Source organism: Eleutherodactylus coqui, chromosome 12 (genome assembly GCF_035609145.1).
Source record: "Eleutherodactylus coqui strain aEleCoq1 chromosome 12, aEleCoq1.hap1, whole genome shotgun sequence".
Classification (NCBI taxonomy): domain Eukaryota; kingdom Metazoa; phylum Chordata; class Amphibia; order Anura; family Eleutherodactylidae; genus Eleutherodactylus; species Eleutherodactylus coqui.
Window position 1 is genome coordinate 81,516,569 of NC_089848.1, and position 17,288 is coordinate 81,533,856.

At 44.4% G+C, this 17,288-nt stretch overlaps 1 protein-coding gene across 1 annotated transcript in view; it reads left to right on the forward strand.

Moving 5' to 3' along the window:
- The window catches only part of AGMO (alkylglycerol monooxygenase), a 200,225-nt gene that overhangs the window by 75,481 nt on the left and 107,456 nt on the right, over positions 1 to 17,288 (forward strand). Inside the window, exon 6 of the mRNA XM_066585575.1 lies at positions 9,011 to 9,106. Within this exon, the coding sequence (XP_066441672.1) occupies positions 9,011 to 9,106 (96 nt within the window). The remainder of the gene's footprint in view (positions 1 to 9,010; positions 9,107 to 17,288) is intronic.

The window sequence follows — 17,288 nt, forward strand, 5'->3', positions numbered from 1 at the left end:
ATATGTTGGGTGGCAAATCAATAACTCAGCTCTCCTACATCTGGGTATCTACTTACCTGTTATATATGTGAATGCTGATGTAAGAACATCTTATCTGTTATCTCATCTGCTGTTTTCAATGCAAATTTTGAACACCTCATATTACTGAGACTCTTTCCACATATGGAGAAGAGAGAGAGAGCATAAAAAAATCAACTCTACGAGAACTAAAGTGACTGGAAATCAAATAACCTTTATGCAATGAGAAAAATGTGCGGTTTCAGACTCAGCTGAGTGCAGAACAATTCCTGCCATGACCATCTGCACCTCAAATGCAATGCGACCCTTGTCAAGTCATCTCTAATTTACATTGATGCCAGCAGAGTCAAAAAAATTATTAAAAAAAAAAAAAAAAAAAGATCCATGACCCGGAGATTTGTGGCTTCTGAGCATTGCTCAACTTAACCCTTTGCAATCCAATTTTGGATTCAGGGTTTCCTAGGGGGTTTTCTCTTTCTGCCATTATACAATGGCGCCATCTACTAGCTAGAGTCAGTACTGCGGTATTGGACATGCTGGAGAGGCCCCCGACAACGGAGCGGCCAGTAATATACAGTAAGAATATCCTGCCGGACATCTTCCGACATCGGAAGCTGTACAGCCTTCAATCAGAATGTCTTTAGACGTCAGACAGTGGATTGGAAAGGGTTAAAGCAGTTGTCTAGGATTAGAAAAACATGGTGACTAGAAAAAGAACCACACTTGTTCTTAGGTTATATTTGGTATGGTAGGTTAGCTCCATTGGAGTGAGAAGGGCTGAGCTGTAATATCGCACACAACCTATAGAAGGGTGTGGCGCTGTTTTATAATATATAATCAATGTAGTGATTATATAAATCTACAATGTAGTGAGGAGCAAACTTTTGAAAACTTTGGTTTGGTCCCAATTAGTTTGAACTGAACCGGAAGTCCACCAAAACCCTGAGGTGCTGTTTTCAGAATTAAGACAACTGGTTAGTGGCACAGTGGGTTCACATCCACTATGTGGCAACCTTCAGTAGTCTAGCCCACCAGGAATGTTATCAGTAACCCCTTCAATACCCTATGGTAGGAGATAAGGGATAATTTTCAGATTGGGGGTCTGACCATTGGGACTCCCGCCAATAACGAGAACAGGGCTCCACATGTCCTGACGTGAGAGCAGCAGTCAGACATGTATACGGCCGCTATATTAATTTAAATAGGACCACTGCACATAGCTAAACTCAAGCGTTTGGTTGTCTTTGGCGGTCCTATGAAAATGAATGGAGCAGCAATGCGCATTTGAGGATGCGCTGGAGCTCGTTTTTTGGGATTGGTGGGAATCCCAGTGGTTGGATCCCTACCAATCTTGAAAGTTATCCCCTATTCTGTGGGTGGCGAATAACTTTCAATCATGGCAGAACCCCTTTAATTAGCACATAAGGACAATTGTATACTGTATATAGTGACCTCTCATATGTATACATGTATATATTATGTGCATGTATTCGTAGTGACTTCACTGTATATGTGATTGTGTGTGTAGAGCACATGTGTATATGCACTTTTTAAAGACTCTGTTCTGTCATTGCAAGGCATTGCATGGCGGTATTATTTAGGTACCAGATCACGATACGATACTATATTTATAGTATAAATTACTGTGACTTAATAATTCATCTGATGGGGGGTCACTCAAAAATTTGCTGTGATATAACCTGAAGCTCATGGGCCCCAATGCAAAATTTGTAAAAAAAAAAAACAAAACCTCCTACCTACCATCTTCCATTTATGATAATACTAGTACCTTCTTATGTGGCAAGAGGCCTTTAGGCACCATCAAGCAGGTGCGATTGCTATCTATGCACCCCCAATAATTACACCCTCGACCAGGAATTTTGCATTGACAAGACTGAGTCTGATTTATAAGCCAACTCTTGCAGAGGTTCTGTACATCGTATTGTGTTTCACAGGAGTGTAAAAACACCTGAAAGCAGCGAGATACTTTACAAATCACATAAATTGGACGCAGAACATATAAAAGAGAATTCCATTAAAAGTGACCGAGCGTTGCCCGTCACCGAGTTGTTCGCTCCACCTGCAGCTCATTAATGCGAGTTTAGCTCCATGTAAAATATTACACTTGTAATGTGTTCCCCCAGAGATCACCTGTAACTGGACCTGGACGTGTGCACATTATAGCAGCCCATTGCAGGAATCTCACTTTGGGTTCATCTATTTGTACCTGAGTCCATTATTGGCTCACCCTGGGTTAAAGTGTGCAGCAGCAGCCGCAGCAGCAGATCCCATCTGCCCTTAGCTCAACACCTGGAAGCACTTGTAGCTGTTAATGTAGCAAGGAGAATAATATTATACACAGAAGTAACGTGGAGCCAAGAATTGGACTTATGTATTGATATTTAGTATTTTTTGAGAAGCATCACACATTGTGATGTCTTTGTGTTTTCACGGATCACATGATCTAATGCCATGTTAAAAAAGTCTGACAAAGATGAATCAATTTCAGATTTATTTCCGCCTTCAACGAGCCCCTAATTATCTGTACAATCTCAGAGAGAAACAAAATGAAATCTATTGGGGTGTAAAAATAAAAGATAATGTGGTTGCATAAATATACACACCCTTAAACTAATACTTTGTCGATGTGGCCTTTGACTTTATGACAGCATTCAGTCTTTTTGGGTGTCTATCAGCATGGCACATCTTGACTTGGCAATCTTTGGCCACTCTTCCTTGCAAACGTTCTCCAAATCTGTCACATTGTATGGGCAACTTGTGTGTAATGCCCTCTTCAGGTCAACACACAGGTCTTCATTGGGATTCAGGTCTGGGCTCTGGCTGGGCCATTCCAAAACCGATCATCTTCTGGTCAAGCCATTTTTTTGTTGATTTGGAGGTATGCTTTGGGTCGTTGTTGTGCTGGAAGTTAAAAGTTCTCTTTTCCGTGACACTTATGGCTATTTTTTTATATCTTTTTTCACAGATTTTTTCCCCTGTTTTTTAGTTTTATTAGGGGTAAAAAACCTAAAAAAATAATTAGTTTTTAATTTATGGTTGTTTATTTTTTAAATTAGTATGTTTATGCTGAAATAAAGTACAGGAGTGGGTTCCTCATTTTGTTTTGGACGTTTTGATATATTTATTCCATTTAAATATGACAATGGGATGAACCATTGAAGTGAATGAGTTCTATTCTCTGCGAATGATGTTGATAAGATAAACTTTTAAATTCCTATTTTGTATCTGTTTTCTCTCAGAAAGTAGATGGAACATCAACTGATCTTCCCTGTGCTATTGGGGAAATAAAAGAATGCCATGCTCTCCATAAGCAGAGAGATGGTGAGGGAGCACATAGCTAATTTAAATTAATTCAAGTCTCAAGGTCTAGATGAATTACATTCTAGGATACTAAAGGAAGCAGCGGAGGCAATTGCTGAATCACTCGCCATAATCTTTGAAAATTCCTGGAGAACAGGCGAAGTCCCAAAAGATTGGAAAAGGGCAAATGTTGTGCCTATCTTCAAAAAAGGGAAGAAGGTGGAATCAGGAAACTACAGGCCTGTGAGCCTGACTTCTATAACGGGAAAGATCTTTGAACAAATTATTAAACAGCATGTAGGCAAGTACTTGGATAATAATGGAGTAATTAACCAGAGCCAACAGTGGTTTGTAACAAATAAGTCATACCAGACGAATCTAATTTCCTTTTATGACAGAATCGCCGACTAGGTTGATCATGGAAATGCGATGGACATAGTATATCTTGACTTTCGTAAAGCATTTGACAAAGTATCTCATACCATACTTATTGAAAAAATGACCAAATATGGGATTGACAAGGCAACTGTTAGGTGGATTCACAACTGGCTGAGTGATCGTACTCAAAAAGTGGTCATAAATAGCTGCACATCCAAATGGAAGAATGTATCAAGTGTGATACCACAAGGCTCTGTCCTTGGCCCAGTGTTGTTCAACATTTTTATAAATGATCTGGAGGAGGGAATTGATGGGAAACTGATCAAATTTGCAGACAACACAAAGCTAAGAGGGATAGCTAACACTAGGGAAGCGAGAGAGAGTATTCAGAAAGATCTAGAAAAGCTTGCACAGTGGGCGGCGACTAACAGAATGGTATTTAACAAGAAGGAATGCAAAGTCCTACATCTGGGCAAGAAAAATAAAAAAGCACATACAGAATGGGAGGAATTGGGCTAAGCAGCAGCACATGTGAAAAAGACTTGGGTATACAAATAGATCATAGACTGAACATGAGTCAACAATGTGATGCAGCAGCCAAAAAGGCAAACACAATTCTGGGACGTATTAAGAGAAGCATAGAGTCTAGATCACGTGAGGTCATTATCCCCCTCTACTTTTCCTTAGTCAGATCTCATCTGGAATACTGTGTCCAGTTCTGGGCACCCCATTTTAAAAAAGACATAGACATATTGGAGCAAGTTCAGAGAAGAGTTACCAAGATGGTGAGCGGTCGGCAAATCATGTCCTATGGGGAACGGCTAAAGGATCTGGGAATGTTTCTCTTGCAAAAAAAGAAGGCTGAGAGGAGACTTAAAGGGGTTGTCCCGCGCCGAAACGGGTTTTTTTTTTTTTTTAACCCCCCCCCGTTCGGCGCGAGACAACCCCGATGCAGGGGTTAAAAAAACAAACCGCTCAGCGCTTACCTGAATCCCGGCGGTCCGGCGTCTTCATACTTACCTGCTGAAGATGGCCGCCGGGGTCTGCTTCCTCCGTGGACCGCAGCTCTTCTGTGCGGTCCATTGCCGATTCCAGCCTCCTGATTGGCTGGAATCGGCACGTGACGGGGCGGAGCTACACGGAGCCGGCATTCTGCACGAGCGGCTCCATTGAAGAGAGCAGAAGACCCGGACTGCGCAAGCGCGGCTAATTTGGCCATCGGAGGGCGAAAATTAGTCGGCTCCATGGGAACGAGGACGCTAGCAACGGAGCAGGTAAGTAAAAAACTTTTTATAACTTCTGTATGGCTCATAATTAATGCACAATGTACATTACAAAGTGCATTAATATGGCCATACAGAAGTGTATAGACCCACTTGCTGCCGCGGGACAACCCCTTTAATAACTGTCTACAAATATCTGAAGGGCTGTCACAGTGCAGAGGGATCAGCCCTATTCTCATCTGCACAAGGAAAGACTAGAAGCAATAATATGAAATGGAAAGGGAGGAGACAAAGATTAGAAATTAGAAAAAAATTTCTGACAGTGAGAGTGATCAATGAGTGAAACAGGTTGCCACGGGAGGTGGTGAGTTTTCCTTCAATGAAAGCCTTCAAACAAAGGCTGGACAGACATCTGTCTGGGATGATTTAGTGACTCCTACATTGAGCAGGGGGTTGGACCAGATAACCATGGAGGTCCCTTCCAACTCTACCATTCTATGATTCTATGTGCAAATACGTCCACTGGAAGCCGCACTAAGATGTGTAGATAGATAGATACATAGATAGATATACGTATATATGGTATGGATACTGTTTTCTCTTTTGAAAAGATTCTTACTGATAATTTATTAACATGAAATATGGCCAATGCCCTCAGACGGATAATCGCTGCGTGATTTGCGGGTATACCCCCGCCGCGAATCCCGCAGCAATAGTCGTCCATAGACATGGTATGTTAACAGATTCTCCCCTGCCCACGAGCAGAAATCAACTGCGATCTTTCCTCTCGTGGGGGAGAATCGCAGCACGTTCTATTTATTGCGGAAAATTACACGGACGACTTCCATTGCAGTTAATGGAAGCAGTCTGTCCTACGATACTCCGCGCTGTAGGCACAGCGGAAGTATAGCGGGAATCTGCGTCACAGGCCAGCTCTGGCACGGTATACCCCGCACTGCGCATGAGTGCCAGTTTTACCGGCTAAGACTCTCGCCACGGATCCAGAGAGGTGAGTATAGGATCTCTGGGGGGCACCGGGTCTGATTCCGCTGCGATATTTCACAGTCAGAATCCGACCCGGCCGCGGGCATGAGGCCTTAAAGTGGAAATTTTAACTTTATTTTAATTCTGTGGTGATTATTTGTTTGCTATAGAGTTTTCCAAAAGTAAACAGGATATTGTATTCATTCTTAATGAGCCCATTTTTGGATAAACATTTTACTATTAAGGGCTTAAACAGATAATTGTGATACGCGGTGATTTTGCACATAACGCAGAGAATAGAACCCATTCATTTCAGTGGGTTCATTCTCACCTTTTTTTTACGCCATTGTCTTAGCACAAAAACATAGGACCTGCCCATTGTTGTGTGTGTCTGTGCACCAAAGAGCCCCATAGAGGTCTGAGCAGAGCGCATACCCACGATCACAGGCACTATGTTAGGCTAATTAGCCTAACGCCTCTAAATCAGGGCTGGATGTTCCCCCTGTGTAAACAAGCGGTGCTTGTGCATATACGGTATATATTGGCACAGGCATGAGCACAACATACACTTGCTGTCTGCACAAAAAAATTTCCCAGGAGCGAGCGTATTGCGTATCACGGTCATCTGTTTCAGCCCTAGGACAAGTCATCTGAGGTCTTACATAGGGCTGTAGTACAGATGAGTGAATTAACCTGCTGGCCCATAGAAGGGAATAGAGGAAACATTTTATCTACTATTCTCATATATTTGCCCATGGGGAATTTTAAATCTGGTGAGTCAATTGGCTAATGCATCGCATCGGCTGCTGAATTTGACGATTGGCTTCATCTTGGCTGTGTTCACACTGGCGATTTTCCCTTAACAATTTCACAGAAAATAAGACGCATTCGCACAAAAGTCGGATGTGCAGTGCTTTTTCTCACTCAGCAAATCAGTCAGAGAGAGAGAGAAGAAAAAAAATCGCTCATGTGAATGAACTCATTCAAATGAATAGGCTGTTTTCCTGCGCGAGTTCTGCCCATCTCAGAATCGAAAAGAACTCTTAAAGGGGTTGTCCTGCGCCGAAACGTTTTTTTTTTTTTCCAATAGCCCCCCCGTTCGGCGCGAGACAAACCCGATGCAGGGGTTAAAAAAGAAAACCGGATAGTGCTTACCTGAATCCCCACGCTCCGGTGACTTCTTACTTACCTGGTGAAGATGGCCGCCGGGATCTTCTCCCTCGGTGGACCGCAGGGCTTCTGTGCGGTCCATTGCCGATTCCAGCCTCCTGATTGGCTGGAATCGGCACGTGACGGGGCGGAGCTACAAGGAGCCGCTCTCCGGCACGAGCGGCCCCATTCAGAAAAGAAGAAGACCGGACTGCGCAAGCGCGTCTAATCCAGCAATTAGATGCTGAAAATTAGACGGCACTATGGAGACGAGGATGCTAGCAACGGAACAGGTAAGTGAATAACTTCTGTATGGCTCATAATTAATGCACAATGTACATTACAAAGTGCATTAATATGGCCATACAGAAGTGTATACCCCCACTTTGTTTCGCGGGACAACCCCTTTAAAAAACATTGGAATTGTATGCCACACAATTTGTATGCTATTTTCATGCGCGTGTAATGCGTTATTAATGTGAGTTACTAGGGGGACCACATGAAAAAAGCATCTGGAATTGCAGAACAGATAAAAATGCGCAATAAAAATGTGCAATATAAGCGTGAATGAAGATGGCAAAAATTAGCATGGAAATCGCATGGAAAATAGTCCCTTTTTTTTACTGACCAAAATCAAACTCACACATGAGAATACGACTTTAATAGATTATATCTCAAATCTAATCAGGTAAACCAATTGAGGCACATTCCCATATTAAGCATATATGGCATACCTACAGGACAAAGGCTCTTTTACATGGCGTTTTTACGTGCGTCCACCGGCGCCAAAAAAACGTGTGAACCACGCACAAATCTGCCATTTGCATGTCTGTTCAGATGGCCCGGCACATATATGCGGGGTAGACAGTTTAGCTCTGCTAAACTGCCTTTTCCCTTTCCGCCCCCTCGCCGGCTCTCAGCAAGGAGAGGTGGCGGTTGCTAGTGTGCTAAGCCCTCGCCGCCTCTCCACCCTTTGTTAACAGCCAGCAATGGGAGGGGGCAAGACGGGGCGGGAGCTTAGCAGACGAGCTCCTGTCCTGTCTCAACCCCTCTCATTGCAAACAGCTGGCAAGTGGCGGAGAGGGGGAGAGAAGGTGGAGGGAGTTTAGCAGTCACACCGCTAAACTCCCTCCCACCTCCCTTCTCTGGCCGCTGTCATAGGCTCCCATGTGGAAAATCGCCCATGTGATCTGATGCATTAGAATCCAATGCATGAGATGGTAGCATATATCAGCTGGCCGTGAAAACGGCGTCTGGTATACACTCATGTGAATAAAGCAAAAATCATGCACTTATAAAACACGCGGCCATTAGAACCAATGGTTTCCTGTGGGAACTTTCAGATTCCTTTATTGATTCTAATAGCCGCATGTTTTTACATGCGTGAATTTTGCGTGCCTGGCTCCCCGTGTGAAGGAGACCTTACATGTACAGAGCTTGTATCTTTCCAGAACTCTCATTAATTTGACTAGAGAAGGCCATGTGCAAGCATGGCCACATCCACATTGATTTGTATAGCGATGGCGGCAGTCAGGGGATCAGTGAATAGGAGAATCTGTACTCTGAATAGGTAAGGTCCTATATGTGAATCTTGTGAATATGCCATAAACATAAAGCGTTCTACAGATTTATGAAAACATGGTTGCTTTCTTCCACAAATAGCGCCACCCCTCCTCATGGGTCGTGTCTGGTATTGCAACTCAGCTCCATTGAAGTGAATAGGGCTGAGCTGCAATGTGAAACTAAACTTCTGGATAGGAGTAGTACTGTGTTTGAAAAAAAACAGCCATATTTTTCTACAACCTCTTTAAAATTGGAATACGCTATAATTGACCGAGTTATTAAGATGCACAGCAGGAACACTTAAATGACATATTCGGCTCTACTGCATACCCATATACTATTTATTGCTTATGTTTATTCTTCTTGACTTCTAGATGTTTTACTGGCCAATGGCCCTCTTCATCCCTCCGTCCGTGTTTGCTGTCCATCTCCAGTTTAATCTTCTGTACCAATTCTGGATCCACACTGAGGTAAACATTCAGACTTTTCTTGCCTCTGCTCCTTGCCTTGGGCATTGTCTTAGAAAATCCACCAGGACCTGATTTATTGTGTACGAGAAATCTTTGTCTGACTTCCTTAAAGAGAACCATCTGTTGGTTTCTTCTGAATATATTGCTAAGTTTATAAGGAACAATGAGAGCAGTTGGTCTCAATTAGATAACATTCTTTTGTTCGATCTGTAGAATATCAGCCGCCCCTCCTTCCCGTTCCTTGTAACGTGCGTCTGCATCTTGTAACGTTCTGGGCCTCGATAGGAGAATACATTTCCAATAGATTTTCTTGCCAAGATAAAACATAGAACTAGGGCAAGATCTTCAAGATTATTGATCAGAAACCATTGATGTGTATCTGTCATACAAGGGTGAACTCTTGGGGTGCGGTGGCTTTGCCTTCTTTATTGATTGGGAAAAGTCCAATCATCTGGTGAAGTAAAGAGTTGTATGCTGTAAAGGCACCATTCCCATGGCCCTAGGTCTATAATGGGTTAAAACATTGCAATATTCAACACGGCTTATTCTCAACTGGTGAGTCTACAAGACATTCTCTAAAGATGCTCATGTAAGGCCGTTGGAACCACTTGTTCTTCCCAACCCAGATGAGATCCCATACTTATCCCAAAATCGTTTGCAGTGGTCATTCAACCTGTTCATGATTGTGGGCTAACAAATATAAAACATATATTATAATATGTGTCCTATAGGAACAAACAATCAGAAATCTTGACATCCAATGCCCAATAATTTTTTGCCTATCCTCTTCGGCCAAGAAAGAGATTGGACCTCCTCATATGCATTACATTCCACATAGAATGTTTGGGCACCTTTTGCTTGTCCTTTTTCTCTTGGTTTCAAACTAGATATGTGTGTCTCAGCCAAAACACAATACTAAAAGTGCTGGCAAGCATACTGGATAGCCGGTACTAGGGGTATAGTGTGGATCAGAACGTCCTTCACTATGAACTTTTCAGATGACTACATTTCGCATATTTACATTTTTATTGTCCATAACTAACTCTACGTTCTGATTTACATTATGCAACATACAGTTAAAAGACTTAAAAGGGTAAATGGGCAAAAATAATCACATATCGCTTTTTATAACACTTGCATTCTGGTGCCTAGGGAAAAGTATTATAGTAGTTATATTCTTGTACATAGGAGGCAGTATTATAGTAGTTATATTCTTGTACATAGGGGGCAGTATTATAGTAGTTATATTCTTGTACATAGGGGGCAGTATTATAGTAGTTATATTCTTGTACATAGGGGGCAGTATTATAGTAGTTATATTCTTGTACATAGGATGCCGTATTATAGTAGTTATATTCTTGTACATAGGGGGGCAATATTATAGTAGTTATATTCTTGTGCATAGGGGGCAGTATTATAGTAGTTATATTCTTGTACATAGGGGGCAGTATTATAGTAGTTATATTCTTGTACATGGGGGGCAGTATTATAGTAGGTATATTCTTGTACATAGGATGCCGTATTATAGTAGTTATATTCTTGTACATAGGGGAGCAGTATTATAGTAGTTATATTCTTGTACATAGGGGACAGTATTATAGTAGTTAAATTCTTGTACATAGGGGACAGTATTTTAGTAGTTATATTCTTGTACATAAGGAGCAGTATTATAGTAGTTATATTCTTGTACATAGGGGGCAGTATTATATTAGTTATATTCTTGTACAAAGGAGTCAGTATTATAGTAGTTATATTCTTGTACATAGGGGGGCAGTATTATAGTAGTTATATTCTTGTACATAGGAGGAGTATTATAATAGTTCTATTCTTGTGCATAGAGGCGTTATTACATTAGTTATATTCAGGTACATAGGGGCAGTATTATAGTATTTATATTCTTGTACATAGGGCCAGTATTATAGTAGTTATATTTTTGTACATAAGAGGCAGTATTATAGTAGTTATATACTTGTACATAGGGGGCAGTAATGTAGTAGTTATATTCTTGTACATAGGGGGCAGTATTACAGTAGTTATATTCTTGTACATAGGGGCAGTATTATAGTAGTTATATTCTTGTACATAGGAGGCAGTATTATAGTAGTTATATTCTTATACATAGGAGGCAGTACTATAGTAGTTATATTCTTGTACATAGGGAGCAGTATTATAGTAGTTATATTCTTGTACATAGGGGGCAGTATTATAGTAGTGATATGCTTTTATATAGGAGTAGTATTATATTAGTTATATTCTTGTATATAGAAGTAGTATTATACCAGTTATATTCTTGAACATAAGAGCAATATTCTATGTATCTTACTTCTTTATAAAGGTGGCAGTGTTCTCGTAGACAAATGATGCTTTAATGGTTATGCAAAAACATTTAATAGGAAAGAAAGTTAAATAATGCAGATTTTACAGAAAATAGTAAATGTTGCTCTCACTTACAAGCTTCTCTTTTATTCATTATATATGAACATTCTGGTGATATTTCTATTAAAGTGGCTTCTATTTCTAATCTCCCAGCCTTGTTGAGTCTCCCTCCTCCAGAGCTCCATATTATCCTAACATGGCTGATTTGCTGAGATTGTTTTATCTTCAATCATCAAATATTTTCTTTATACACTTTAGTACGGACATTCGACTATGGTTGTGTAATGCGTTCAATGAAGTAGAAAACGGCCTCATCAGGTAGAAAAACAGAATAAATCAGGATTGAATTTTAAGATTTGCACTTTGCGAGACTAAGGAAACAAGCGGTAATCCCTCTTGTTGGTTTTGCTTGCCTCTGCCCCCCGCGGAGATTTTGCTTTACAAATGTGGCCACTGGCTCCATCTGTGTAAATACGGTGAGGAGCCATCTTACATGGGTTCTTGAACATAGCTTTGCTTCATTCTGAAATTCTAAATGATATAAAATGTACTTGAAACAACTGAGTTTTACTTTATGCACTGATCCCTACAAGCAGAAAATTCACATTTTCATTCAACAGTTGTGTTCAGATTCTTGCTGGTTGCCACAGGTGACAGGTCTGAGGTCTTCTGCCACCCTTCCCTCTTAGGGCTTCAGCCACTGGGAGTCCATGGGCTGCGGTCATACCTCTGGAGTCGGAGCAGTACATCTCCATTCTAAGTCCAGGTCTCGTGAACATCCAGCCTTACTATCGGGACCTTTCTTACATGTCCCAGCACAGGAGCATGCTCAACAGCAGGAGTCCATTGCCTGCGGTACACAAGGCTCGGCAGCTTTCTCACACCCGGGTACTTCTTCGGCTTAAATTTGGTTGGTTTATTTTAGTAGACCGATATCCCACGGCAACCTCGCAGGTCAAAAGGCATCCCTCTTCCTCTTAAAGCAAGAATATCCAAACCGGCCTAGTCAAAAGTGATCATGGCATCACAAGAGCAGTGGATATCCGTTTTCTCCTGATCATCAGCCCCAATTTTAAGGAAAAGCCCTGAGATAATCCATCTGAGTCTGGGTTTGCAGCAGCGTAAGAACTCCATTCCAGCTTATATTTTATACTCCATTGTGGGTGCATGAAAATTGATCCGTCTTATGGTGGAATTGAACATCCAACTTTTGTTATACTTTCTGGTATTTTTCTGGACAAATAGCATAGCATTCTGAGATTTTCGGATGGATCTGCGATGGAGGCCCTGAAAGGAGCTTCCAACAAAGAAATGAATCCAGCCTTAAGGCAAACCTAAGGTATGCTCTAACAGTTTCCTGTGCATTTCACACACAAACACACACAATAATGTGTTGTAATACATAGGTATTTCAGTGCATTATAATAGAAAGATAGATGTTTTTTGTCCTTTGTTGGATTTCTATGGGAGTAGGGAAACCGCATATTGAAGCTGTTTCTGTAAGTCCTGACCATTCCTGAACATTGCATTCAGCCAGGCTGAGAGTAGTGGGGGCCAGGACTACAGGTGTGGGTCCAAGAGGTGGGACCTGTAGCTATTAAATCTTCATAGCATAATCTGTGGATATGCCATTAAAGTCTAAGATGGGATTGCTCCTTTAATAGTTTTAAAAAAGCTTATAACTAGAGATGAGCGAGCACCAAAATGCTCGGGTGCTCGTTACTCGGGACGAAATTTTCGCGATGCTCGAGGGTTCGTTTCGATTACCGAACCCCATTGAAGTCAATGGGCGACTCGAGCATTTTTGTATATCGCCGATGCTCGCTAAGGTTTTCATTTGTGAAAATCTGGGCAATTCAAGAAAGTGATGGGAACGACACAGCAACGGATAGGGCAGGCGAGGGGCTACATGTTGGGCTGCATCTCAAGTTCCCAGGTCCCACTATTAAGCCACAATAGCGGCAAGAGTGCCCCCCCCCCCTCCCAACAATTTTTACTTCTGAAAAGCCCTCATTAGCAATGCATACCTTAGCTAAGCACCACACTACCTCCAACAAAGCACAATCACTGCCGGCAAGACACTCCACTGCCACTTCTCCTGGGTTACATGCTGCCCCCCCCCCCGCACGACCCAGTGTCCACAGCGCACACCAAAGTGTCCCTGCGCAGCCTTCAGCTGCCCTCATGCCACACCACCCTCATGTCTATTTATAAGTGCGTCTGCCATGAGGAGGAACCGCAGGCACACACTGCAGAGGGTTGGCACAGCTAGGCAGCGACCCTCTTTAAAAGGGGCGGGGCGATAGCCCACAATGCTGTACAGAAGCAATGAGAAATATAATCCTGTGCCACCGCCATCAGGAGCTGCACACGTGGGCATAGCAATGGGGAACCTATGTGCCACACACTATTCATTCTGTCAAGGTGTCTGCATGCCCCAGTCAGACCGCGGTTTTTTATAAATAGTCACAGGCAGGTACAACTCCGCAATGGGAATTCCGTGTGCACCCACAGCATGGGTGGCTCCCTGGAACCCACCGGCTGTACATAAATGTATCCCATTGCAGTGCCCTGGACAGCAGAGCTAACGTCAGAATAAATGCAGGTGGGCTTCGGCCCACACTGCATGCCCCAACCTGACCGGGGTTTTTAATTCATAGACACAGGCAGGTACAACTCCCTATTGTGAAGTCCCTGTGGACCGACAGCATGGGTGGGTGCCAGAAAGCCACCGGCGGTACATAAATATATCCCATTGCATTGCCGTCACAGCTGAAGTAATGTCATGTTTAATGCAGGTGGGCTTCGGCCCACACTGCATGCCCCAGTTAGACTGGGGTCCTTTATAAGTAGACACAGGCAGGTACAACTCCCTATTGTGAAGTCCGTGTGGACCGACAGCATGGGAGGGTCCCAGGAAGCCACTGGCGGTACATAAATAAATCCCATTGCATTGCCCAGCACAGCTGAGGTAATGTCATGTTTAATGCAGGTGGGCTTCGGCCCACACTGCATGCCCCAGTCAGACTGGGGTTCTTTAGAAGTGGACACATGCAGTTACAACTCCGTGTGGACCGACAGCATGGGTGGCTCCCTGGAACCCACCGGCGGTACATAAATATATCCCATTGCATTGCCCATCACAGCTGAGGTAATGTCATGTTTAATGCAGGTGGGCTTCGGCCCACACTGCATGCCCCAGTCAGACTGGGGTCCTTTATAAGTAGACACAGGCAGGTACAACTCCCTATTGTGAAGTCCGTGTGGACCGACAGCATGGGAGGGTCCCAGGAAGCCACAGGCGGTACATAAATAAATCCCATTGCATTGCCCATCACAGCTGAGGTAATGTCATGTTTAATGCAGGTGGGCTTCGGCCCACACTGCATGCCCCAGTCAGACTGGGGTTCTTTAGAAGTGGACACATGCAGTTACAACTCCGTGTGGACCGACAGCATGGGTGGGTGCCAGGAAGCCACCGGCGGTACATAAATATATCCCATTGCCGTGCCCAGCACAGCTGATGTAACGTCAGCTTTAATGCAGGTGGGCAAAAAATTAATTGGATTACACTGTAGGCGAGGGCCCCAAAAAATTGGTGTACCAACAGTACTAATGTACCTCAGAAAAATTGCCCATGACCAACCAAGAGGGCAGGTGAAACCCATTAATCGCTTTGGTTAATGTGGCTTAATTTGTAACTAGGCCTGGAGGCAGCCCAGTTAAAATAAAAATTGGTTCAGGTGCAAGTTTCAACGCTTTAATGAGCATTGAAACGTATAAAAATTGTTTACAAAAATTATATGACTGAGCCTTGTGGGCCTAAGAAAAATTGCCCGTTCGGCGTGATTACGTCAGGTTTCAGGAGGAGGAGCAGGAGGAGGAGCAGGAGGAGGAGGATGAATATTATACACAGATTGATGAAGCTAAAAGGTCCCCGTTTTTGATGGTGATAGAGAACGATGCTTCCATCCGCGGCTGCAGCCTACGTATTATTTAGGTACCGCTGCTGTCCGCTGGTGGAGAAGAGAAGTCTGGGGAAATCCAGGCTTTGTTCATCTTGATGAGTGTAAGCCTGTCGGCACTTTTGGTTGACAGGCGGGTACGCTTATCCGTGATGATTCCCCCAGCCGCACTAAACACCCTTTCCGACAAGACGCTAGCCGCAGGACAAGCAAGCACCTCCAGGGCATACAGCGCGAGTTCAGGCCACGTGTCCAGCTTCGACACCCAGTAGTTGTAGGGGGCAGAGGCGTCACGGAGGACGGTCGTGCGATCGGCTACGTACTCCCTCACCATCCTTTTACAGTGCTCCCGCCGACTCAGCCTTGACTGGGGAGCGGTGACACAGTCTTGCTGGGGAGCCAGAAAGCTGTCAAAGGCCTTAGAGAGTGTTCCCCTGCCTGTGCTGTACATGCTGCTCGATCTCCGCGCCTCCCCTGCTACCTGGCCCTCGGAACTGCGCCTTCGGCCACTAGCGCTGTCGGATGGAAATTTTACCATCAATTTGTCCGCCAGGGTCCTGTGGTATAGCATCACTCTCGAACCCCTTTCCTCTTCGGGTATGGAGTGGAAAGGTTCTCCTTATACCGTGGGTCGAGCAGTGTGTACACCCAGTAATCCGTAGTGGCCAGAATGCGTGTAATGCGAGGGTCACGAGAAAGGCATCCTAACATGAAGTCAGCCATGTGTGCCAGGGTACCTGTACGCAACACATGGCTGTCCTCACTTGGAAGATCACTTTCAGGATCCTCCTCCTCCTCCTCCTCAGGCCATACACGCTGAAAGGATGACAGGCAAGCAGCATGGGTACCCTCAGCAGTGGGCCAAGCTGTCTCTTCCCCCTCCTCCTCAACGCGCTGAGATATAGACAGGAGGGTGCTCTGACTATCCAGCGACATACTGTCTTCCCCCGCCTCTGTTTCCGAGCGCAAAGCGTCTGCCTTTATGCTTTGCAGGGAACTTCTCAAGAGGCATAGCAGAGGAATGGTGACACTAATGATTGCAGCATCGCCGCTCACCATCTGGGTAGACTCCTCAAAGTTTCCAAGGACCTGGCAGATGTCTGCCAACCAGGACCACTCTTCTGTAAAGAATTGAGGAGGCTGACTCCGACTGCGCCGTCCATGTTGGCCTGGCCAACATGTGGAGCGTAGAGTTCCACCGTGTGGGCACGTCGCACAGCAGTCGGTGCACTGGCAGATTAAACCGATGTTGCAGGGTGCGCAGGGTGGCAGCGTCCGTGTGGGACTTGCGGAAATGTGCGCAGAGCCGGCGCACCTTTCCGAGCAGGTCTGACAAGCGTGGGTAGCTTTGCAGAAAGCGCTGAACCACCAAATTAAAGACGTGGGCCAGGCATGGCACGTACGTGAGGCTGCCGAGCTGCAGAGCCGCCACCAGGTTATGGCCGTTGTCACACACGACCATGCCCGGTTGGAGGCTCAGCGGCGCAAGCCAGCAGTCGGTCTGCTCTGTCAGACCATGCAGGCCGTGTGCCTCTTCTCTCCTAAGCTGAGTAGTTTCAGCACGGCCTGCTGACGCTTGCCCACCGCTGTGCTGCCACGCCGCGCGACACCGACTGCTGGCGACGTGCTGCTGCTGACACATCTTGATTGCGAGACAGAGGTTGCGTAGGAGGAGGAGGGTGGTTTAGTGGAGGAAGCATACACCGCCGCAGATACCACCACCGAGCTGGGGCCCACAATTCTGGGGGTGGGTAGGACGTGAGCGGTCCCAGGCTCTGACTCTGTCCCAGCCTCCACTAAATTCACCAAATGTGCCGTCAGGGAGATATAGTGGCCCTGCC